The sequence below is a fragment of the Rhamphochromis longiceps genome, linkage group LG23 (assembly GCF_057381845.1).
Source record: "Rhamphochromis longiceps isolate RC_006_pf linkage group LG23, R_longiceps_female_GT1.1, whole genome shotgun sequence".
Classification (NCBI taxonomy): Eukaryota; Metazoa; Chordata; class Actinopteri; order Cichliformes; family Cichlidae; genus Rhamphochromis; species Rhamphochromis longiceps.
The window spans coordinates 2,263,454-2,288,029 of NC_140578.1; the positions used below are offsets into that span (position 1 = coordinate 2,263,454).

The following is a 24,576-nucleotide window of genomic DNA, read 5'->3' on the forward strand; positions in this document are numbered from 1 at the left end:
TAAGTTATTGTAAAATTATATTAACAAGCAATCTTTCCTCAATTTGAAATAAAAAAATATCAGCAAATAAAGGCAACATAGGACAGATGTGTATAATGCATAATGTTCACAGGGAAAAAAATGAAACAAAAATTCTCATCACATTTACAAGACTGCGGCTAAGTTTATAATGATGCCTACTAGAATCAGTTTAGAAAGCTTTGACTAACTGAATAACTGGGGCAATATATGTAGTCAAAGTTTGTATCAAAATATAAAAAAATATGCGGATGGGCAAGAGACGGGCAGGACCAAAGGGACGACCAGTGATACAGGAAGGAAGTGTTAACCAGTATGTGTGAGAGATTAAAATGGGCAACTCATCCATATATCCATCAACCAAATTGGAAGTAACACAGAAGGCTACGACGATGAAGCGCACAGAGTGTTAAGCACAGGCAGGTAAAGAGATATACACCACATCTTAAAGCAGGTGTCCACATAGAGAAGAGCAGCACTAGGTAGTATGTTGTACACAGATTCTCAGCACTCATGCACTCACTTTTTATGCCAAAGTCTGGCTTCCCTTGACAGCACGCGGCAGCAGTCCAGCTGTTTAAACAGCCAAGAGTGGCAGAGTAGCAAACTGTCAACAACAAAGCCCCTTTCAGACATGCAGTCCTTTTCCATTAATCTGACAGCACCCGCGAACGCGTCGGCTTCGCACCCGAACGGGCGCCCCGGTCACTTTTCTGCAAAGATTGCGACGGAAATCTCGAACTAGGTCCGACCTAGCACTTTCAACTTGGCACATGTCTGAATGCATTAATCGATGCACAGGATTATGACTGCCCATATCTCTCGTCCATCTTTGATGTAGAGATTGCCCCAAACAGCAATAAAATATGACGTGACGTTTTATGTCATCGGAAGCTATTTTTCATTTTCAGTAAGGTGAAAACGTCGCTCTCTAATGCAGTGCATATTCCCCATGCAGAAGAGAGAGTCTGTGTTCAAAGGGCAGGGGCAGCTGTGGCAGAACGCACACACTCGCGCACATGCACACACACACACACACACACACACACACACACACACTCACTCACACAGACCCTGATCTTGGTAAAAATGTCACATCGAGTTAAACGTTCAACAGTGTGGCTACACTTCACTAGATGCCTAATGCTCACTGCCACGAATGCGACAATTCTTTTGCACATATGGTGAATATCTCACATACCGTGGCTCTCTTTGCAGCTGTCATGGTTACGTCTGAATAAAGCTGCGAGGAACACTGATGTAAAAGTGACCAAAGCCTAACAGAATGCCATCGCTTTGAGGGACTGATGAAGGCGGCAATATTAAAAATCCCATGTCTGAAAAGGGCTTGAGAGACTGATCAATCTGGATCAATGTGACACTGTAACAACACCGCTGCAAAAGGCTGTCACAATAAAAGCCATATTCTTTCACATCGTTTCCATTTTTAAGTCTCTTTAAATAGAAAGGTGGGCATTGGGCAGAGTAATACATTATTCAGAAAGGTGGCCACAGAGTAAAAGACAAATCCTCAGTCCTGTGTCAACCCATTTCTGTGACACCGTATGCATGGCGATAAGTAAAATGACAAGACAGAGACTTTCCAAGCTCACAATGCGTATGCAAACTCTCCAGTGTTTTAAGTGACAAAAGCAGATATTTCCTGCACATCTTGCACCACAAAGCAATCATTAAAAAGTACAAGAGGTAAACTTCCAACCTTTTTCTCTTCGCACTAGGATTAAAGAGGCTGAGAGGACTGAGCGGGGTCAGGAGGTTCTGCAAAGAACATAAAACGTGTCATTTATGCATTTCAGTAGCTGGTTTCTCACACAGGGGTTGTGATAAATGGTGTAATTGTCCTTCATTTTGAGCAAGGAGCAGTAGTTTGCCAGCCATTTAGATTTTTTTGTTTTGTTTTTGTCCCCCAATCAGCATTCTGGCGTTAGTGTGGAACCAAAATGGCGCCTGTCCCTGATTTGGTGCTGATGTGTTTGGCCATGTCCTACAGTGACTTCAGATCCTCGGAATGATGGCAAATCGGGTTGGGTGAAGAGGGGGAGGGGGTCACACACTCATCGTCATGGTTGGAGAGTACTATGGAAACACACACGCAAGAAAAGGAAGCTTTAAAACACATCCATGTGTTACTATAGTTTACACCTTGCTTTATGTCCTAGCTTGTGTCTCCGGCTTCATCACGGTGGAGCTACAGCTACAAACACTCTGACAACTTACGTTCTCGCTCTGAAAGGAGTGGAGGAAGTTTCCACTCAGCTCCCCGTCATCCCTCGGGGTCCCGGGAGGATTGCTAATGCCACTTAAATTGTTTGGGGAATTCTAGTAACGAAGAGGACGAAGTTACCAGTTTAGTTTATCTGGGTTGAAAAGATAAGCAACATGGCTGCATTGGGGTTGTTTTTTTTTACCTTGTTCATTCCATCCATATCACCAGAACCTGAAAATTAAACCATGTGTGAAATAATTAAAACAATGTTCATGAGCCCATTTTATACAGTGAGTGCAGATAAATACATGTGCTGTCTTTAACAGGTGGGGATGCAATCCAAACACTTCACTGCTGTGCTGGTTTAATGCACTGTGGTGAGTAGTGTTACCTAGTGATCCATTCATGTGGTGTGGTTCCATCCCAGCCATGGCTCCCAGGGGTCCATCAGAGCCTGGGCCCATAGGGAACTAGGGGAAGGAGGGGGGGGTAGTGGCATGAACACTTATCACAGCTCCGTAGCGGAGTTGCCGTACGATTAGTTAACTACCAAAATTGAAACTACCAAACTTAAAGTAAAGTGAATAAAAGTGCAAGCTGCCTGAAACCCAATTACTAAAGATTATAACAGTGCATTTATTTATTTATGCCATTATAAGATCAGCCTCACGTTCTGCTTGAAGTCTTTGTCTGATTCTTTCATTACCACGAGTGTAGGTGAAACAGTAGCCTCCAATATCACATATCACAGTATAACAAGTGCTTTGCGTCTCTGCTGTGTATTCTTTGGTAAACAGTGACAGCGTGCTCTAGAAAGACCAGAATTACTAGTGTTTTACGTTAAGCGTGATGTCATGCAATAGGAAGTGGCATTTCCCACACAAACCCACACATTCAATGAGTCAATCTGAAGCTGTAAAAAGATACTTCTGGTGTCTTCTGTGGTAGTTTTACTCCCTTCATCAGCAGCATGAAGCAAAGTCATTATAGTTAACTTTAACTAAATTAATGAAACATTGTAGCTTTCTTTGTAACTAATTGGGAAAATGTATTAACACAACCTTCCTAATGACGCTTTGGAGCGTGTTTATTGAGAGTTCCGGTGGTTTCTACATGGCTATGATTTAAGTGCCTTCATATAGTGTTGCATATTTGTCGTTGTGCTGCCTTATCCTTAATTTCTCTTTAAAATTTCCCATGGAAAACACCCACCTTATCTGACTATAATACACAAACCTCTGGCTGTGTGTGCGCTTGTTTCTTTGTCCTCAAACTCCTCTCAGACCACCAGGGGTTGAGCAATCCAACATCTTAGGCCCCTTGAAGGGTCTCATCTATATCAGATATCGTGACGTCTTTGTGTTTCCTCACAACTACCTAGTAACGTGCTAAAAAGTGCCCATTTTAGCATTTATGCATCTATAATGCCTTGTAAAAACATCATATCAGTTTGTATTTAACAATAACATCTAATCCCCCCCCCCCAAAAAAAAAAAGCATGGATAAAAAAAATTTAAAAAAAAACTATACATGTTTAGCAATCGCCTAGCAACAGAACTACATCTACCACCACATTTTCTACTTTTCCCAATGAGATTAAGTATATCAGTTTACCAGCACCACACACAGGACAACATTACTGTAGCAAAACTAGTAAAAACTTTGTTGTAACTTTGCTGTAAAAACTTACAAAATTAAAAACTAACCAGAAAATAAATAATTATAATAACAAAGCTCAGGTTTATGTGTCTACAGGTCTTTCCACCTGCACTCACACAGCCACAAAGGCAGTTTGATGGTGTACAGTTACAACAGGTTCGTACCTTTATCACACGGTTGACACGAGAATAACGTAAAGAATTTATTTGTGTAATGAAAAGAGATAAATTTTCAGTACAGCGGTCCCTCGTTTATCGCGGCAGTCAAAGGCACCCACGGTTGCCTTTGACAGGGCAAAACGTTTCCTCAACATTGTTGTGTTTGTTGGGGAGAAAACGCACAAACATACAGCGCAGCACTTCACAGTCGCACTGCTAGCAATCGAAGATTTATGTGAAGTCGACAAGCGAACGCATTCTGTACTGTACAGGAGACGCGGCACGAGATTGGTTGACAATGGTCAAAAAAAAAAAAAAAAGAAAGAAAAAGAAAGAAAGAAAAAAAACCACGCAAAATTGCACAAAAAAAATAAAAAAAAATAAAAAAAATCAAATCAGCGAAACAGCGAGGCCGTGAAACCGCGTTACAGCGAGGGACCACTGTTATGTGTTTTGTCTGTAACATTATGCTAAATATATTATTACTTCTGATGAAATCAGCAGTTCGGTCAAAGAAATAAAACAGAACTCACATTATTCCGGTTGCCAGGTCCAGTGTTGATCATGGTGTATAAATTGTCACCAGAGTTGTTTGAGTCTGACGGGGAAAAGTGTAAACGTACAGTCGTGGATAGCACAAGAAAAGGCTCAAGTTTAGCAGCTTAAGTCAAAGAAGCACTAACCTGCGGGGCTGGGCATGATGGGAGTGCCAGGAGGCCCTCCACCTCCAGATGCCCCCTTTGGAGAATGAAACAAAATAAAAAATGCATTAAATGTTATCCTTCTATGCTGTAATATCTGTAGTGTGTGAGGGTTAAGACATCAGGATGTGTTCTCACCCCGTATGCACCAGGAGAGGGTGATGAGTAAGGCATCTGAAACCAAAGACATAAACATTACAGACCAGAAATGGGAGCACAAACCCTTTCCGTACCCCAAACTGTCATCATTCATCATTTGATCGTCCTAATACCATTATGGCTGTCTGTCCAACTGTCTGTGGAAACCATGATACATAATACTACAATTACATCCCACCCCACAGTAGAACCTTGCAGACCTCTGCAGCTCAGAGAGGAGATCTGGTTGCAAAGAATGAGCATTTCTCTGGGCTTATGTGTGAATTTGTGTGCCTGCATTTCTACTCACAGAGTTGGCATTGTTGGGATTGGGCCATGGCCGACCCGTTCCTGGGCCCCTACATAAGAACGCAAATGGAAATCTTGGTAAAATGTTGCACTTGATTTAAAATACATTTCAGACAATACTTAGAAATAAACAGGAGGCTCACATGTTCACTCCTGGCATGCCAGGACCCATGGTGTTGTGTGGAGGCCTCATCCCACCACCAAAGTTCTGAGAAAACAAACAAAAATCAGCTTCAAATCTGAAACCACAGGGTAAAAATAAAAACTCTTGCAAACCTACTACGGACACATCTGTTAACACTGTCAAAATGCTTTTGGTTTGGATTTGGTCGGCAAAACGAATACCTTCCTATCACAAGAACTAATAGGGTAAAAACCACAGATTCATCAAGGCAGTGATGATTGATTCTGTATAAGTAAGCAGCCTACCTGAGGGCCAGGCCCCATAGGTCCCATTCCTCGAGGGCCACTCATTCTCTGCATTGGCCCCAAGTTAGGATGACCTGAAGAGTAAAGGCATTCAAGATATAAAATAATAATAATTATAAATGAAAATAATTCCACACTAATGCATGATGTGCAGATGCATGTCATTAAAGTGAAATGACACACACCTTGTGGCCGTGTGGGGTCCATGTTGGGCAGCATGGGATGAGGACCTGGTCCTCCGCCGGGTGGCTAGTAGAAAAAACTTGAATATGAAAATTGCAGTTTGAAATTCACACGATTCTGTGGTGGGTGGGTGTGCAGGATCCCTACCTGGCTGGCCATCCGGATGGGTGGACCTCTTGGGCCTCCAGCAAAGCGAGGCGACATGAAAGACTACAACACAAACATACATTTAAATAAAGATTTGACAAACGTCTCTTAAAATGTACACCCATTTCTAGGTTTCATGTTGTGTGAATACTGAAAGCAGCATAAAGCTTTAAGCTGAAACAAATGCCAAAGCATGAAGCATCAGCACTGAGAACCAGCCTTGCCACATGACTGCACATAGCAAAACCGGTGAAAAAGAAAGAGAGAATGAGAGAGAAAGGCAGCGTTACCTGACTGTGAGGTCCCATCATACTGTTAGGGGGAGGAGGCTGAGGGTGAGGAGAGCCCTGGGGACCAGGAGGACCCTGTGGCATCACATAAAACGAAGAGGCAAAGAGGACGATACAGGAGGGACAGTGGGGAGGATGAGACGAGAGAGAAAGAGGGAGCGAGAAACCAAAGTGACAAAAGAGGGACAGACAGAGAAGCAGGGTTACTGCAGGGCAGAGGACAGTCGGAGTGCAAGAACCAAAGTGTGGCGCAAAAAAAATAAAAAACGTACAAAATATAAAACTCTTGTTCATGTACCAAACAGTAAGAGTGTGAGACTGAGCAGAGAAGAACAAGCAAATGACAGCCTTGAGTGACAGAAAGAGAAAGATGGAGAGGATGTACGCTCTTTTGCCTGTCAGTCAAGACATTAAGAAGCGTGCTACATGCAGCATGTTATCACTGCTAATTTTCCTGAATTAACAGCATCAATTAAGCTCTATGCAATTAGCTTTATAAAAACACTAAACACCGGCACTGTGTCACTAATGTTGCTGAACTGACAGAGAGAGGGGTCTAATTGAGCCTCCTCAAATTGCTCCTGGTAGGGAAAGTATGAGTGTATGCATGCACTGATGGATAAACCTCAAAATTTCTATTCTGAGAATAACGCGATCACATAATCACTCGCAGCTTTGTGGCTTCTGCTTTATAATAAATTGCTGGATGTGTTGTGAATAGTTTGGTCTAGTAGAGACAGAGGTTTACAACTTCATGTCACCCGTAACGAGTCGGTTCCACACAGCTGCCTGTGATAAGTTTATCTTCATGAGATATTGATTTACAGAAGGTGCTGCACCTTTCGATTTCTCCATTAGGAGAAAATGGCCTGGCCACACCTTCCTGTTTACAGCACAAGAGGGGTCCAGACAGACAGCACCGCTGTGATGTTTGCTACTAGCTCGCCGAGTACACGGAGCACAACAAAGGGAAAAGCGGCAGTGTGAGACCTACATCTTCACAACACATGAAAAGCTCTACAAGCATCAAAATAATCCCTCCGACCCCCACAGGAAAATAATATTTTAGATTTTTATATGAAACAATAGTTGACATGATATATCAGCTGATATATCAAAAAGAGGGGCTAAAGTCGAGGGACATTCCCAACAGTTGCAGACAATACGAGCGTAGTTTATGGACTGACCTGGAAAAAGGCAGGTGGCATTGGGCCCCCTGGCATGCCATCACCAGGGGGCATCCCTCCCATCACGGGGCTGGGAGCTGCTGCTGCACTCTGACAAAGAAGAAAACAGGAGAACGAGTCAAGCCGCTGGGTTATGCTTTCAGTCTTTTTTTCTAACAACACCGCCCCACAACAAATCCAAGGAGCAGGAGGAAACTCTCGGCAGACGTCACTTTTTAACAAGGAAAGCTCATGTGAGAAATTGGACAGTGGTTGAATCTGAGCTGATCTCAGCTGTAATGGGTTAATGGCCAAAAATCTTATCCAACTCTGTGAATAAAGTTTCATGCATTTCCTTTTTAAACCTAATTCAACCAACTGTCACCCACCCCCACACCCCTGCCCTCAATAATATATTAATGGGGTCCTTATTGAGGTCTGATCCGTGCTGATTCAGAATCCAGTGGATCAGATAAGCATCAGTGGGATGCAGTGAGTCAGTGGCTCCAAAGTGCTGCTGCACAGCAGGGGCGAGCTGGGCCGATTTCCTGCTCAAACCGCAGCCCTAATTCACTAATGTGCCATTTGCTTCGGTCACACGCTCCTAATTGACTGAGTTTTTCTTCCCTGTAGCTGAAGCAATCTGAGATGGGCTAATGTCTTCAGAGCTGTGGGGTTTAGCTTCCGAAGAACAGACACCAAGTGAGAGAAGAACATTCAGTCATATTTTTTTAATGCGTAGCTCATTCAGTGAAGTGTAGGCAACTAGGCACTGACACTACAAGAACGGATGCATCAGCATCCACACTCACATATAGCTCTCGATGCCCAGAGCCTTACAGACATCGCTGGTCAATATCCAACATGCTCCCTTTTATCGACTGCACCTTCCCTAATTATATCTGCTCAGGCTGCCACTGCAGGGCCACTGTGAAATACCTCAGCAGGGAGAGAAGTGAAGCCACAGTGAAAAGTCACATCTCATCAGGCTCCTTCACCGCCAGGACGCAGGCAGCATAAATTCCACTTCTCTACTGAGCGGTGTGGAAAACTCAGCATGGTGCGAGACTGAGAAATCGTCAAGCGTTCATAGAATCTGGGGTTCCCTTAGATGGTCTGCTGCATCATAAAGGCAAGCACAAATTAGTGAAGATATCAGTTGCTCTTCAGTTTACTGATATGCTTCCTCCCCCGTCTTGAGCAGTAACTCACTACTCGGCCCACTCAATTAGACGGGTTTCCTGTCAGAGTTTGAATAGAAAACCGAAGGCCAGTATTAAAAATAATACTGTGAGAAATCACTGAATAATATAAATTTACAAATGTACAAATAACTTCTAAGAATTAGAGCTAACCTAACTGCTAAAGCCTTTCATGGGCACTAGGTAACAATTATTAAAAATATCCGAACATTAAATATACACAAGTACCATATTAAATGATACGATGCTGAGAGACGGTAAACATCCATACTGAGGATGTTCAACATAAGCACTAATATACTCTACGTGGTAAAAGCCAGAGAAACCAACGAAAACCAATAAAAACTCACGACTCTACATTCAAACAAGTTGGAGCAGTAAGGCTGGTTTTAATTTTCACCCCCCGTGTCGACAGTAGAGGCTTTCACTTCAGTAAATCTTCATCGTCTCTGGTCATTTACGCTCACAGAGGCAACGCTTTGTGTGAGCCCGTGTCCACAGTAAAACCTTAAAAACACAGCATTTTAACAGTGCTGTGAAGGAAGGTGTGGCACTTTCCTTTATCCAGGATCAAAACAGTAAAATGAATCCATGTTAATTTAATTTGGCAGATCATATTTTTCACAATGCACAGATCGACTCCTGCACCAGAGCTTTTGGTAAGACTTGCGGGTTGATCAGTGATGCCGTGCTTTAGCTTATGAATCTGCACATATATCAGTTCTGTGGGGTTCTTATCTCTGTTTTGCATGTGGAAACATCCATGATTCTGATCATATAGAGTAATCTAATCTATACAGAGTTGTGCACAATCCTCACAAATGCAACTCTGCTGATGCTGTTTTGCATTAATCTATTTTTCATTCTAAACAGAGGTGAGCAGTTTAGAGTACTAAACAGATGCACTTTGGCTTTAATCAAACACATTTGCATTATATACTACATTACATATATTTCATGTTAAATTCTCTGGGCATGCCTTTCTATCAAAGCAAAATTAGAAAAAGGACTTTCACCTTCTTTAGTGGGAAGGACATGTTACAAGCAGAAAATATAACTGAATCATCACATACATGAACACAACCCGTTTTGCAAGATTTAAAAAGCCCAGGCAAGTCATCCACATGCAAATTAAACGAGGAGGATGTCAGGATCCTGCCTGACACATTTACTGACGTGGAAGAGTCACCAGGAAATAGTCAAACTTACACAGCCTCATAAACAAACAAACCAAAAACCCTTCAAATTTAGCAGCATTGGGTTCATCCTGACCAAAGGATACTTGCAAAACACAGACCAGGTGACTAACTGTAAGAAAAATAAACAATGAGTAGCCTGTCAAAGCAAATGCAGACCCACTTCCACACAGGTGTACTGCCAAGTACAATTAAGAAATCAGGATCCAGTCATGCACTGCGGCATGTACAAAAATGCTGAGAAGGCCAGTTGCTTCCGATTTTGCATTAAGATAGCGAGAGCTATGACTCTGAAAGAGGGCTCACTATGGAAGCATGTGTGACTGGAGCTTCAGTCTCCTGCTCAAGTGTCTGGTGTGTTAGTCGTTGTAGTACGGTACGGTAAGATCTAAATTCTGGTCAATGAGAAAGACACTGAAGATTATTGTTTGATACCACATATTTGATAGCTGTGATGTCCTTGTATTAGTGCAATATGGAAGGAAACAGGGCTGTTTCTTCCTCGGGTGACTGACCTGGATGTTATAGTTCAGCATCTGTGAATATGCCATAGTCCGCTTGGATCCAACGGGTGTAAATCTTACCAACAGCTGGTGAGCTCGAGGCTCAGTGCGCTGCCCACAACAGCATAACATTATAATCTCTGCCTGAGAACGTCAATAACAGTGATCAGGCTGTGTCAGCAAAAACTCTTCATTGACAATTACATACACAGAGTTATTATAGCAGGCTCGCAGTGCATAATCCCCACATTTCAAAGATCAATGCATATTTGACAGCTTAGTGATGTAAAAATGATAACCACTGATCTACAAAAATGCACACACGAAAAAATAAGTGAGAAACGCATCACCCAACAGATGAGGTTTGAATACATACAGGTTTGAACCCTTGACCCCAAAGTGAAGGGATCCAGTGACTCTGTTAGATTGTGAGCATTAGTTTGTCCGCTTAGAATTAAGGGTCACTAGAAATCAATAAAAGCTTCCAATGAAAGGTTTCTGTCCTGATGTGAGGGTGGATTTCTTTCATGTGGGGTCAAATAAATGTTTTAATGAATGAAAAATAATCTGAATCATAATATTTATAATATTTATATTTATAACAAGGTGCAATAATAATTAATGTGCAATAATAACAGTGTGCAATACACATACACTTATTCTTCTTTTTTATACTAAGTTAATATACTGTGTTGTGTTGTTTGTTACGTTGTGATGTGTCATATCGTGTCGTGTTGTGTTATATGTAGTGCCGACGTAGGACAGTTTTTCCAATTTCATTGTACTACTGTACTATGTATGACTGTGCAATGACAATAAAGAGTTATCTTATCTTATCTTATCTTATCTTCGCAGTCATTAGATATTAAACCACTTTAACGCCTTCTTGTAGATAAATTTGGGCTGCAACACCATCATCCCCATTAAAAGCCAAATGAGGGAAACAGGACAGAGTAATCCCCTCCAATTCAGTGTCCAGACTCAATTTCCATGACGCTGTTCTAGCAGCATGTGGTGGCCCAACACCTTACTCAGATGTTTTATATGAAGTCTTCCTTTAGTTTGCCACCCATCCCCACACAGTCTTTGTTATCACTATTACCATTTTTACTGTTTTATATGCTTGCTGCTTTAAGGTTTATGACAGGAAGTTAACAGCACTGTGATCAGTCAGGGACAACGCCACGGACTTAGAAGCCAGTGAAAGAAGTTGCAAGAAAAGAAAAGGAGCGATTGTTGTTTAGCATATATTTGATTAAGGCTTGAGTTGATATCTGGCTAAGGCTTTGTTAAGACAAAAGCTTTCCCTGGTTCTCCCCCAAAACAGGCTTAAAAAAAATACTCTAAAATGAAAAAAGGAAATTTAAAAACAAAAAACAGGCAAATGTGATGACGTATCACTAGTTTACCTGTTCATTATTTTATATTATCCCCGTATGCTCAATGATCAAGGTTAACTCCTGAGTGTCTTTCTGGTTTCTCTCTTGAGCAACCACTCGATTAGAGCAGGTGTGCAGCCCAACAATAATCTAATGTAACGATAAATTATTGCAGTGAAGCTGAGCAGATACCCAAAGCCTTTCTGCCTTCTCGAGTTATTTTTGGGCCAATTTTCATATACACATAAGAATCCTTTATGACATCCTGGCTTTTCTATCACATTAGATTTAATTTAATTTATTTTTATTTAATTTGTTTTGTAATTGTCAAAAAAGTGTCTCACAAAATTTAGTGCAAGTTTTCTCAGTTTTCTAAAGCATTGCCTGTGTTAGCGAGCAAACCTCGGAGGTGACACTGCAAAACAGAAGCGAGGCCAAATCTAAATGGTGCTTTGATATGTTGATGTGCAATTATGTCCACGTGGGAAAGTGAACTTTTTTTTTTTTTTTAAACTGAATTTTGTAACTGTGGGCACAATACTAATAATCATTGATGCTGTAATACTGCTTGGAGGACTTCAACAGGACACAAAAAATTCTACCCTTCACCAAAAGTAGCAGACGTTAATCTTCAGACAAAGCCTCACAAAATTGATCAGACGCATTACTGATTTTCAAAACTGTAACAACTGAGAACAATCACCAGCAAAGGCACAAAACAGGAAGTGAGGGGCCTCAGCAACCATCACATATATTGAATCCAAATCTAATGTATGGACTCGACACTAATAGGTTATCCAAAGGAGGAAAAAAATTGTCTGAGCTGACTTTTAGTTTTGTTTGTTTGGTTTTATTTGCACCCTACTGACGGAACTGTAGGTAAAACTGTTATTCGTAGTTTTAACTTTGTTTTCATTGTAACTTCCTGAAATGCAAAGTAATGTCATAAAGACTCATCGTTTTTTATTAATTTACTTACATCTAAAATGTGTATGTGTGCTCCGGTAAAGTTGTTCATTGGTTCTAAGTTCAAATAGCATAAACAGCTCTTGATATTACAAGCTGTAATTTTACATTTGTTAAAGAAAACAACGATATAAGGATTTAGCTTTGCTTTATGATTTCTAGCCATTTAGCACATCAGCCAAAACAGCCCCACAGTTAACCTAACAATTAAAATATAACCATTAATTTCTTTTCCTTGAGTTTCTTTGTCCTACCGTGTGTGTGTGTGTGTGTGTGTGTGTGTAAGAGGGGATTGTATTTTTTTTGTTACATTAAAAAACTGAAAGCAGCTGTCACTGTGTTTATCACAGAAAAGGGCTAAGCTACATTTATGGCTTGTTAAGTGGTTTGTGTTCATACAATCCCTGTCTGGCCCCTCCAAAGCGAAACTGGCGTTTGTTTTGATCCTCTACCCTTAAGTAGCCCATTCCTGGAATGAGGCCTGCAAAGAAATAATGAAGTAAAACAAAGCTGTATTTAAGGTATTGACCGCAAAGTCATAAAAAGACGTCAACAATCTACATCCCTGTAGAAGAACAGACACTGTTTGCCAGACTGAAAAGCTACGTGCATGGTGAGTTCCCAGGCATGTTATGTTAGATCTTTATCATGTAGCTCTAAAGCCACAGCTGTGCTTGTTGGACTGTTCCAAGGAGTCCAGTGCTGCGTTTGGTCTAAATAAGCTACGTCTCCCCAACGACTCTCTGGTACCGGAAAAGGGCAGATGTCTCAGTCCTGCCCCGGGCTACGAGGCTCTTGTCTGGGCCCTTTCTTACAACTTCCCAGGGGATTTTTCCTTTAAGACAGACAGACGACCACCCCCCACCCATCATGATTCAGCACGTGTGAATGTGTGTACTTTAAGGCAAACAAGTAATTCCAGCCAAGCAAATTCTCTTTGAATGCTTGAATCACTGAAGGAGGTTACAAAAGGCCAGAGTGGCGGCGGATGTGCTTGTGCTCCCTTTACAAAAACAAAGACGAGGGAGGGGGGTGGGGACAAGGGAAGAGAAACAAGTAAAGAGGAGGGTGAGGATAACCAAGAGCTTGACTGGGGTAATTTTTAAAATATAATAAATCAAAAAAAGAAAGAAAAGAAATGAAGCTTTTTAAAGTGGATAAGAGAGAAATGATGTAGGCGTTTGAGCCGCAGCACAGACCACCCAACTGCCGGCTCATGAGCTAGCATGCTCCTAACAGCCTCACTTCTTCCACTGGAACCGATTCTCAAAAGAAACCAGTCCCTATGTTTAGCTTGTAAATGTTTAACCATCAATCAACATCATAAAACCCACTCTGGATCCTGACTGGATGCTCTCTTTCCCTCGCAGGTCCCCTCCACTTTACATCTCCCTCCAGTCTTCCTCCCCAGCCCCCTCCTCTTTTATTCCCTCAGCTCCTCTGCGGTGGTGGATGCTGGGCATATGCCACACTGCCACTCCCCTTTTTCTTTTTCCAATATGCCCCTCAGCTCCATGACAGCCATCAATCAGCCGCTGACACCATGGCGACAGGGCCCCTGGGGAGCGTTCGTCAGGCCCAGCATGAATACGCCGGAGCTTTACGAGGGCTGCCGGCTAACAGAACAGCACTCACCTCCCCCACACCTAGACAAAGGCTTGGGTCCAAGGACTAGTACTGTCCACACACACACACACACACACACACACACACACACACACACACACACACACACACACACACACACACACTTCATTGACCTCCTCAATAAACACAAAGAGAACCAACATCAAACTGAAGGGTAACCACAAGATGTCAGGGAGAACCAACCGTGCAGAAACTCTCAAAGCTCCACGCCACAGCAGCACACTCCCCAGACTGACATTTCACTGTTCCTTCATTTGCTTAATGTTTTCCATTCAAAGGAAATGGCTTCAGTCAAACCAAAAGACACAACTTAACATCCTATTTAGTGTTTTTACTTCCTTTAAAAATGATGTTCCCATTTTCCCAGAGATTAATTCTCTAATTCATGTATGGAAATACAATTTTCCCAAAACAGACTCTCCGATCTTTGACATATTCACAGAAAAGGACAAGCATATTCTACACAAGCAAGCAACCAGAAGCAATCAATTACCATTAAGTAGGCTAGTTGAATTAAGGCTGACTGTCAAACAAAAACGCAGTCTTTCCTTTGTATGAGCTGCAATAATAAGGAATGTGGTTACTGAAAGGGCAGAGCCACGCTGTAGCCTCTCTCTTGGCTCCCAGGTCACCTGCCAGATCAGGAGGCCTGTTACCCTGACAACCCTATCTGCCAAGAGCAGGACCAACATCTCAGTTTTAACCCCTTCCTGTCTGGTACACCACTAACCCGCCTACAAACTGGACTGTGCATCAATCATCCTAAGAGGGCTCCTTAACCTCTAATGTCTTTCCTATGCTGATACAGCACAACCTGAAAAGTCTTTCTATTTTATTTACATCAACAGCACCATTTTAATCTTTGGAGGCAGAAAGAGACGTTGGGAGGCGAACGGCAGAGGCCATAGACATTCAGTTCACAGTTTCTTTTGATCTATGCAAGGTTCTTTTTAATGTTCTTTTTTTGAATGCTGACTCAAAGCAGGAAATGAAATGACAACAGCACCTCAAAACTGCATAATTATCAAGATGCAAAGCACCCATACCATGCAAATATAGAACTGCTATCGTAAGAGAAGCAATGCGCTACCAAACCATACACATGTACCGAGTGACACCTCATAAATTCAGGATGTAAGGCTGCTCCAGCAGTTCTTCTGTTTCAAATCCATTAGGATTATGTCACTGCAGGTAATATGTTTCAACATGTATTGGCGCTACCACACATTCAGGCAGCTGGAGGTCTTTAACAGAAATAGAGCTGTGTGCATGAAATTCTCAGATGCTGTGCAGAACACACCGGAGGTTCTTCGTCTTCACAACTGAGGCAGCGGGGAGCTTGGGCTAAGGGGAGAGCACTTGACAGGTCTGACTCAGGACATGCTGACATCAGCATCATTTTCCCAGAAGCCCATAAAGCTCATGGTTGGGCGCAGCATTCAACACACCAACAGATCATGATAGCTGATCATAAATCAGCAGCAGACACAAAGTGTTTAAAATTGCATTAGATGGTTAAATACAGCTACAAGGTGCTACAGGGAATACATTATGACATAATGAAAAAAGTTATATATAAAGACATCACTTCTCAGCCTCAAGCACAAACTTATTGTCTTCTCCTGGTGAACAAAAGGCAATATTTGCAACAGTTTCCTTGTAAGCAGTACTCACATAATCATGGAAAGCTTTTGCTTCGCTGGAGTGGTCACATGTCTCTCTCCTCTCTGGTGCAGCACAATACAAGTCCCAGAAAACACTGTGGACAAGAGAGCTCATGAAGCCAAAAACCCCCAACTCACACACAAGTAGACATTTTATTACATTACAAAGAGATGACACTTACCACCACCATGAATGTAGGAATCCAGGGGGTTCACCAAGTGTTATGTTTTTCTCCCATCGGATCTAGGACAGCACAATTTCAATAATTATCTATGGGTGTCAGTTACACTTTAACAATACTGTCCTGGAAGAATAAAAATAAATGTTTAAAAATATAAAGGACGTGTTAATACGGTTAAACTTTTAACCTAAATGCCACATACCTCTGATAAAAAGGTCTGTGCAGACTTCTGTGCCCCTATGTGTAACAAATACTCATACACGTAAAGAGCCAACCTGCAGGGGAGAAAAAAATAATTACAAATTGAGGTCTAATTTAACAAACTTGACCAAGTAGCAAAGCAAAATCACCAAACATCAGGTTGAATCTTCCTGTACGCGAACAATGAGTGATTAGAGTCGGGTAAGGCCCTCTGAACAATGGCTGCCAAATACCAGATGCCAAAAAATTAAATTGGGACTCGTAAGCAAAGCCAAGGCTGGTGAAGACTCTCAACAATCAGGAGGTTAAAAGAAAGTGTGGAGGCAACGGCGTAATTTAACGTCGTGATGCGAAGCATTTAAAGAAAACAACAGCAGCCTGTTGTGTATTAGCTAGGTACAGTATGTTGGTGGCAGTGACGGGGCTGAGGGAAATTAAAACGGAGCCTATCCAGAGAGCGCAACAGAGAAAACAATGTACTGTAGCACGGCGATGTTATTGTTTTACTCTCTCCGCACCGTCGTCCGAATAACCGCAAAAATCTCAAACAACTGCCGATAAAAACACAAGTAAACTACAACCGGAATCGGCTGGAAATGTGTACAAAATCAGCAATAATCTACATGGAGCAGAACACAGCTCAAAGGAGGAATGGCGAGCAGACAAGGCGGTTCATTCAATTGCATTCTCGGTAAGAGGAAATCGCCTCTTGCTAGCCTGTCCAGCAAACAACAGAGAGCAAGAGGGAGCAACTTACGAGGTAAAAAATACACAATAATAAACGCTTCTCGGCTTACTTTTCTCGTGCTTGGCTGTCCGACGGCACCGGGGTCCCTTTGCCTTTGGGAAACATTGTTTTGTTTGGAGGACGCCCGCCTTCTCTTTCTCTTTTTTGCTATTTCATCTGTCAGATCATCGCGGCCGCGACCCTCTCGCACTCCAACCGCACTCCTCCTCAACCCGACGACTCAACCGAGCCTGCTCCGGAGGAGGGGGAGAAAGAGGCGGAGCCACGTCTGACTGACGCTCCCATAGGCCAATAGAAACATAACAATCGCCTTAAGGTCTGCCTTTTCGTGCTTATCGTTTACTGGTTTTAACGTCGGTTCTGCGATAACAAAAGTGCGCGATTTAGCGCACAAATCCACAGTGGAGGCCTCGTTTCGTGACTTTGTTACGCTTACAGTGTAAATAAAGCATTCTGGTAATGAAAGGAAATGTATATTTTACCTTTCTAAAAATGTTTACACGTATTTTTAATCAGCCCACGAAAGGTTACCAGAACTCTTTAAAGCTTTATATTTATATGAATTCAGTCAAGTTAAAATAATAATGAAATATTGACACAACCATAAAATAGAATCGAATAAAGCTCGATTTTTTTTAAAAAAAGTATTCTCAAGTAGTCGGGATTTTTTCTTTATTTTTTTCAGCTTCTTATAAAATGATATGTATTACGTTTTTATTGAATAACGGTTTGAATCTCCCAACTTAAAGACATTCACTCTAATTCCACCTTAAACACTAAACCCACTACGGGGGACGGTCTCTCTCCCTCTTTCTCCCTCCAGTGGCGAAACCTTTCACTAAACCTGTGTTGTGTGTGTTTATTCAGTTGCCGTGTTATTCAGGAATGGGTGAAATGAGAAGAGCCACCGCTTTGGGGTCGCTTTGTGCACTTTTTCTGTTGACTTTGTGTTTTGCACAAGACACTCTTTGGCACTAAACGGACTTTCTGTCGACGTCAACTTCAGCAGGAAGTTTTCAAGTGAGTAAGCAATTTTCAGTCGTTTGTTTCAACGTCATTAGCGCGATAGCTGTCACAGGATAACATATTTAAATGCTGAAATATTAAATTAAGTGAGACGCTCATTTCAAATGTTGTGTTACTTCTCTACAAATATATAAGTTACATTGATAACTTATAAGAGAGACAGGTGACTAAATGTTCACCCCACTGGAGCAGTAGCTGTGGGCAAACACTTCTGTCCCACCAAATACTTTCCATGAATGCCCCCTTTAGTGTAGTGGCATGCCCAGAAATAGTTTGCGTGATAGCGACTTTTAAAAAAAGACGAGTAACAAGCTCCATTTAGACTACATGTAAATTAGCATAGTTTTAAGAACACTTCCTAAAATGCCGCAGAGTTTTAATTTCATAAATATGCATTTCTGCTCCTGATCCCTGAGTAAGGGGTGAAAAAATGTTGAGCAACACAGAGGACAAACCTAGCTGCAGATTATTTAAAGCTTACAGTCTTATGCTGCAGTGCTGGACGAAATCAACCTGCAGTTTTCAGGTTTGGTTCTGGGCTTGTTGATTTCACAAATGTTTATAGAATATCGCATTTGTTCTGACTTGAATCAAATCCATTACGTCCGACACCAAATGTTCTGCTGTAACTTCTTTTTCTGTATTTCCTTTATGTGGAGTTGTGAGATATGACTTCAGAAAATAAAGATTCAGACACCATGCCGGACCCCCTGCTCATCCAGGAGAGTGGGGAAGTGTACAGAAACCCCACTGAAGTGCAGATGAGTCAGATCGTGCTGCCCTGTCATGCCAATCACTGTGGGGAGCTGAGTGTTGGACAGCTGCTGAAGTGGATGGACTCCACAGCCTGTTTATCTGGTAGGAAAGGATCAGGAAAACTCTCACATGTACAGTTTAATCGGAGATTCTCTTCTCCGATGCGCCTCATTCCAAATGGAGATTAAAGCTGCAAATAAAGGCTAAATGATTGCATTAAAATTCTTATGAGCTTTCTGTAACTCTGCTTCTGGCAAGTCGCTCATTAACTCAAACATTTGAATGCAACTGCAACCTTGAATACAGACCATGGTAGCACCATTAACCATCCACCATCATTTCAACTGAAATATTGTAGGTGGAAGTAATGGGCATGAGTTAGAGTCTGATCATTGAATTTTTTAAACGTGTTTGATGCTGTTTGTTTTGTAATCGCTGTCACACCCACTATAATCTTCAGTCATGTTACGTGAATGCTCATATCACAGTGCTGATTACCTTCACTTTATGGAGCAGGGATATTTGCAAAAATACTCACAGGTTTCAGTGTATCACGAAAAATTGAAACTCGGGGACTCATGAATTCTGCTCTTACATAGAAGTCTGAGGGCCACTGCTGCAAAACGCTCTGTCACCCTTAGTGCTGCAGGCCCTTATCACGTGACCTCAGGGATCTGCTGGTGATGTATGGGTGTAAAAGCTCTGCTTGTCCATGCAGAGCTTTTACAGTCAAAACCAGATTGTTAAAGTGGACTCTGAAATTAGAAATGGTGTGACATGTTAGTACTTAGAAGACTTTGACGCTTTGCAGCAGCTTTCTGAACAGCCTGCAAATGTTCCAAGGAAGTTTTGTTAAAAAAAATTGACAAATTAATTACAATAATCCAGACGTGATGAGATAAAAGCCCGAATAACAATCTCCAGTCGTGCCAAATGTTTGATCTGGCAAAGTGTTTATGCCGGATGCCGTATGACGCTACCCCAAAGGGATCTGCACCTCTTTCCAGGATTGAACTAGGGAGCTTTTATTTGTTAGGAAAATGTGTAAACCACTACACTGTGGAGCCACTCAATAAGCCACTCTCCTTATAAAATTTAGTATTTTGCACATATGCTTTCTGCTGCACTGCTTAAGTTTTTTGTGTAATCTCTGATCTTCCAGCTGAGAGACATGCAGGTTGCTCCTGTATCACTGCATCGGTGGATGACATTCATTTTGAACACACCATAGGGTAAGGTATTAATCTTAGTACTGACTGCCAAGGTTTAATTCAAACTGAGTAATGACTGCAGAGACAACACGTTGCATGCAGTGCCAGGAGAGGAGAGAAAAAAGGGTCATTTTGGGATAAAGTGTCAACTTGAACTCAACTTTTAGTAAAGTTTGAAGGACAAATGCTACTAAACAAGAAAGACAGTTTTATGGTTACAAATCATTAGTTATGATATTCTCCATAAATCTTAATTTAATTTTTTTAATCGTTAAAAAAATAAGAGGTGACTCATGAAAATATAGTAAACATTTCTTTCCAATTGCAGATAGCAAGTGTCATGGCCAAACATGCCTTGCTGTTGACTGAAAATTATGTCTCATAGCATAAAGGTTTCAGAGTATGTGCAGTACAAATACTTCTCCTTGTTGATAGTAAAGAATGGCGTCTGTGTCTGTCTCCTCCAGGGTAGGAAAGGTTGTTAATATCATCGCAAAGGTCAACAGAGCCTTTACGTCCAGTATGGAGGTTAGCGGGTGGCACTCTGTGCTTTTGGGATATTTAAACTTTTTATTTTTTTAGGGAAGGAATATAATGACGTTAGTGATTTGTTTCATCTCAGGTGGGCATTTTAGTGACTTGCGAGGACCTTTACACTGACAGGCAGTGGAAGGTTTGCCACGCCTTTGCCACCTTTGTTGCCAGAAGGACAGAAGCTGGGAAGGTAAAGAGCGCAGATCAAAATATGGGCAGAGGGGCATTTTAATAAATTTGATTTAACATCTCTGGCTTTTTTTTTTTAAATTTGTTTTTTGTTGTGTCCTCACAGGTACAGCTGAAGCAGGTGATTGCTCACACACAAATGGAGCAGATGGAGTACAGCCTGGCAGCAGAGCGGAGGAGGATGAGGCTCATCCACGCTGAGATTATCACAGACCTACTGAGCAGCAGCACAGCTCAGCTGGGTACAGACATAAGTCTTTATAGCACACGGCACTTTAAAAACAGATTCATTAAACGTCCTTGTTTTTGTGCACTCATCAGGAGAATGCCAGGAGTATCAGGACGCTGTGGCAGCTGAGCGGACACGTGTTGAGAGTGTAGAGCTGGTGCTTCCGCCCCATGCCAACCACCAAGTCAGCACTTTTGGGGGCCAGATTATGGCCTGGATGGAAAATGTGGCTACAATTGCAGCAAGGTATGCACAAAGCTTTTCTATTTGTATACATGTAATTTTTTTCAAACAGCAAAAACATTTGTTAGATTACTAAGAGTTGGATAAGAGCTACGCTCATTGGCCACTTTATTGAGAACACCTACTGTAAGAATGGTCCAAAAACAACAAGATATCACGTGAGCTTTAGTTCCCTGGATGAAAATCCACGGTTACTCTACCTGAGTGTTGATGCTGTGTGCCCATCTTCTGCTTACTGCTTTCAGCAGGATAACGTGGCACTGAGCATTACAGTGAGTTCACTGGACTCAAGTGGGATCCACAGTAACCAGATTTCAATCCAACAGAGCACCTTTGGGATGTGGTGAAAGGGTAGATTTGCATCATGGATGTGCAGATGCTATCATGTCAATATCGACCAAAATCTACAAAGTTTGAAGGCAGCTCTCAGGGCAAAAGGCAATCCAACCTGGTACAATGAAGGTGTACCTAACAAAGTGGCCAGTGAGTGTGTATTATTGTCATGTGTGTTTGGTGGAAGCTAGCGGCACTACCACACGTATCGATATTCTCATCTAATTGCTGGAAAAAAGGAGATTGAGTTTCCAAAAGAGAAACTGTTTATTTGTAATGAGGCCAAACAAACCCAATCAAAACACTGTTTTTCTTTTTCCTTATATTTCGATGCAGTCGCCTGTGTAACGCTCATCCAACCCTGAGGTCCATAGACATGTTCCATTTTCGTGGCCCGTCTCACATCGGCGACCGACTGGTACTGAAAGCTATTGTTAACAATGCCTTCAAGCACAGGTGAAGCGACACATTATGACAAATATTTCAGAAAATAAAACAATTCATTAAATATTTAACCTTCTAATTTGTGATTATAACACTTGGAGTGCTGTTTGCTGGATGCATATGTTTTCTTTAACCCACATTCCTGCGCACACTAGCATGGAGGTGGGAGTTTGTGCTGAGGCCTACCAGGGTGGAGAACCTCTGCGCCACATAAATAGTGCCTTTATGACCTTTGAGGTGCTGGACAGTGACAGGAAACCATGCACGCTGCCACGGATACGACCTGAGCCTGTGGTAAGTTATCCGAGTGACTTATTTCTATATTTTTAGAGGCCCTTAGATGAAGGGTGAACTGAAAATAAACTTTTTTTAACATAGTGTACACAGTATACATATTAAGAATTTCAGTCTTAGATCATCTCTTGTTTTACAGGATGGAAAAAGACGCTTTCAAGAAGCTATTGCCAGAAAGAAGATTCGCCTTGATAGGTAAATATCTTCTATCAGGAGGAGCTATTTTTGTGTCATCTTATTTTCTGTCATATTTACGTTGGTAAAGTTATGGTTCCTCACATTTTGAAAAAGGCCAAAATGAGGCCGGTGTACGTGCAGATAATTTCAATGAGCCAAAATCTCAGGCTTTAGAGTACTTTAAAGACTCACATATTTTCAGTTTTTGTCAGCAAAGGAAGGCAGGTTTACTCTGAGCTCCGTTTGATGTCTCTGAGAGTAGATATCTCCAGAATCATCATTCCAGTCCACAGCTCTGCACATTGGATCGAAACCTTCAGTTTTTGAGGGCCAACGAATCAGATGCATGTTGGCTTAGCAGGAAGTGAGCTAAAATGGCTTGTTTTCAACTGAGGTGGCTGCACAAAGGCCCAGCACAGAATAACTACGAATGATTTTTGTACAATGCAAAGTTACCCTTCTACAGTAGAGTAGAACAGCTCCCTTTTAAAACAATTAGGGTTGTTTTCTGTTTATGTGTCAGAGTAACGATTGTTGTTTATTGCAGATTGTTTTGTTGACAGCGTACAGGTTAGGCTATTTAATGCTTTGCAATAAATAAATAACCAATATTTCTAAAAGAGTCACAATGAATCTATTCCCTTAGTAAATTAGTTAAATTACATTTTGAACCTTTTAAATCGTGTTTGTATGCAAACATGTTGTTAATCATGATGCATTATAAAGCAGTGGAACTGAAACGGTCTCATCACTGGATTTACTTTTTGGTCATATGACCGAATCCATTGTTTACAAGAGTTTGCAGGCGCTAATGACTTGGCAGACCAATGCATCACGGCTGAGCAGACTTTACTGCAGACTCGAGCAGGCATAATGAGTTCATTGTTCAACTCTAAACAGTGCAATCTTTATTCCTCTGTTTGATAACATGATGTGTTGGGTCATTGCTTGAGTAAAAGTGCTTGTGTTTTTGGTCTTTCTGTAGTGCCCTGAGCTACAGAACATCATTGCTGTACTTCATGTTTACAGGAAATATATCATCTCCTGCAAGCAAACTGAAGTGCCCTTGTCTGTTCCCTGGGATCCAAGTAACCAGGTGTTTGTTTGGTTTTTTAAATTTTTATCTAATTTTATTTTTGTTTTGTTAACAGAGACACTCAGAGCTGGATAATGTTACTGTATACAAAGTAACGCTTTATATTTTCAGATGTACCTGAGCTACAACAATGTCTCAGCGCTGAAATTAATGGACAACAGGAACAACTGGGTGTTGGCTTCGGAGAAAAATAAGGTCACAAATGTTTGCATATCTGTTCAGGGTATAGCTCATTGGATTTTCCAGCATTTTGCACAGTTATAGTGAGGTGCTCAAAATATGGGTCATAGTGTTTTATGTAGATTCTTTAATATTGCAGAATAGGTCAAGAAAACTATGTTAGCATAAGTCATTCCAGGAGCATGTATAATCACCAGTTAGGTACCAGAAATTAATCCTATTTATAGACACTGAACCTGCCTCCTCTTTGTGGATGTCTTTAATTCATAGGTCAGATTGTACACACTGGAGGAAAACCAAATGCTGTGTTTCAAGGTGGAGATGAACGTCAGAGTCTCGGCAGAGCAGTCGTTCCATCTACTGTCAGACCTGAGGAGGAGAATGGAGTGGGACCGGCATTATGAGTCAGTACTTAGACACATTTGGTATTTAGCAGCATCATCTGAGTTCAGATCCTTTTACTGAGGAGAAAAGTTACTGTCAGTTTAACTATAGAGTGTTAGATACCACAATGAGGTACTGAAAGCTTGTGCTCAGAACAATAAATGTTCTGAGAAACGACCCCCCCCCCCCCATAACTCATAATGGTATAGTCCACTGACAATTCCCCAAGTAATTTATTTCACAAAAATGAACTGAAGCCAAAGGATGTGTGAAACATTTTTCTTTACTTCTACCACTTGACAGAAAAACACATTTTGTGTGATTGGACCACTCAAGGCTGATATGGTTTTTGGGACAGCCACATCTT

The 24,576-nt window shown here is 41.5% G+C and overlaps 2 protein-coding genes and 1 long non-coding RNA gene across 5 annotated transcripts in view; 1 reads left to right on the plus strand and 2 right to left on the minus strand.

Annotated features, from left to right (window-relative positions):
* Positions 1 to 17,347, minus strand: ssbp3b (single stranded DNA binding protein 3b). Of its 2 annotated transcripts, XM_085398966.1 has the most exons (18): positions 17,163 to 17,346; positions 16,367 to 16,439; positions 16,165 to 16,226; positions 15,993 to 16,077; positions 7,447 to 7,536; positions 6,260 to 6,334; positions 5,970 to 6,032; positions 5,825 to 5,888; positions 5,640 to 5,713; positions 5,354 to 5,418; positions 5,212 to 5,260; positions 4,902 to 4,937; positions 4,746 to 4,800; positions 4,596 to 4,660; positions 2,637 to 2,715; positions 2,448 to 2,476; positions 2,257 to 2,358; positions 1 to 2,115 (listed from the first exon to the last, which is right to left on the minus strand). In XM_085398966.1, the coding sequence occupies exons 1-18, from the start codon at positions 17,216 to 17,218 to the stop codon at positions 2,086 to 2,088; spliced, it is 1,152 nt and encodes a 383-aa protein (XP_085255092.1). In that variant the 5' UTR covers positions 17,219 to 17,346; the 3' UTR covers positions 1 to 2,085. The 2 variants fall into 2 exon arrangements, with proteins under 2 accessions (XP_085255092.1, XP_085255093.1); XM_085398967.1 differs by lacking the exon at positions 6,260 to 6,334 and having other exon boundaries at positions 17,163 to 17,347.
* The window catches only part of acot11b (acyl-CoA thioesterase 11b), a 9,224-nt gene continuing 1,945 nt past the window's right edge, over positions 17,298 to 24,576 (plus strand). Inside the window, exons 1-14 of the mRNA XM_085398965.1 lie at positions 17,298 to 17,429; positions 17,981 to 18,133; positions 18,799 to 18,997; positions 20,058 to 20,127; positions 20,574 to 20,634; positions 20,729 to 20,830; positions 20,936 to 21,071; positions 21,151 to 21,304; positions 21,971 to 22,090; positions 22,234 to 22,372; positions 22,512 to 22,567; positions 23,579 to 23,645; positions 23,757 to 23,840; positions 24,096 to 24,229. Coding sequence (XP_085255091.1) covers positions 18,808 to 18,997; positions 20,058 to 20,127; positions 20,574 to 20,634; positions 20,729 to 20,830; positions 20,936 to 21,071; positions 21,151 to 21,304; positions 21,971 to 22,090; positions 22,234 to 22,372; positions 22,512 to 22,567; positions 23,579 to 23,645; positions 23,757 to 23,840; positions 24,096 to 24,229 — 1,313 coding nt within the window. The 5' untranslated portion in view covers positions 17,298 to 17,429; positions 17,981 to 18,133; positions 18,799 to 18,807. The remainder of the gene's footprint in view (positions 17,430 to 17,980; positions 18,134 to 18,798; positions 18,998 to 20,057; positions 20,128 to 20,573; positions 20,635 to 20,728; positions 20,831 to 20,935; positions 21,072 to 21,150; positions 21,305 to 21,970; positions 22,091 to 22,233; positions 22,373 to 22,511; positions 22,568 to 23,578; positions 23,646 to 23,756; positions 23,841 to 24,095; positions 24,230 to 24,576) is intronic.
* The window catches only part of LOC146640942 (uncharacterized), a 4,083-nt gene continuing 3,411 nt past the window's right edge, over positions 23,905 to 24,576 (minus strand). For both annotated transcript variants that reach the window (XR_014909663.1, XR_014909662.1), the window contains exon 3: positions 23,905 to 24,194. This is a non-coding gene — a long non-coding RNA (uncharacterized LOC146640942). The remainder of the gene's footprint in view (positions 24,195 to 24,576) is intronic.

What these genes read in the sequence shown, in the direction of transcription:
- ssbp3b (XM_085398966.1), bottom strand. Translation starts at nt 17,218, where the DNA reads ATGTTTCCCAAAGGCAAAGGGACCCCGGTGCCGTCGGACAGCCAAGCA. An exon ending in TGCCACCTGCCTTTTTCCAG is followed by an intron (nt 6,335 to 7,446) that starts GTCAGTCCATAA and finishes GTGATGCCACAG; the next exon opens with GGTCCTCCTGGTCCCCAGGG. An exon ending in ATCCCAACAATGCCAACTCT is followed by an intron (nt 4,938 to 5,211) that starts GTGAGTAGAAAT and finishes CTTTGGTTTCAG; the next exon opens with ATGCCTTACTCATCACCCTC.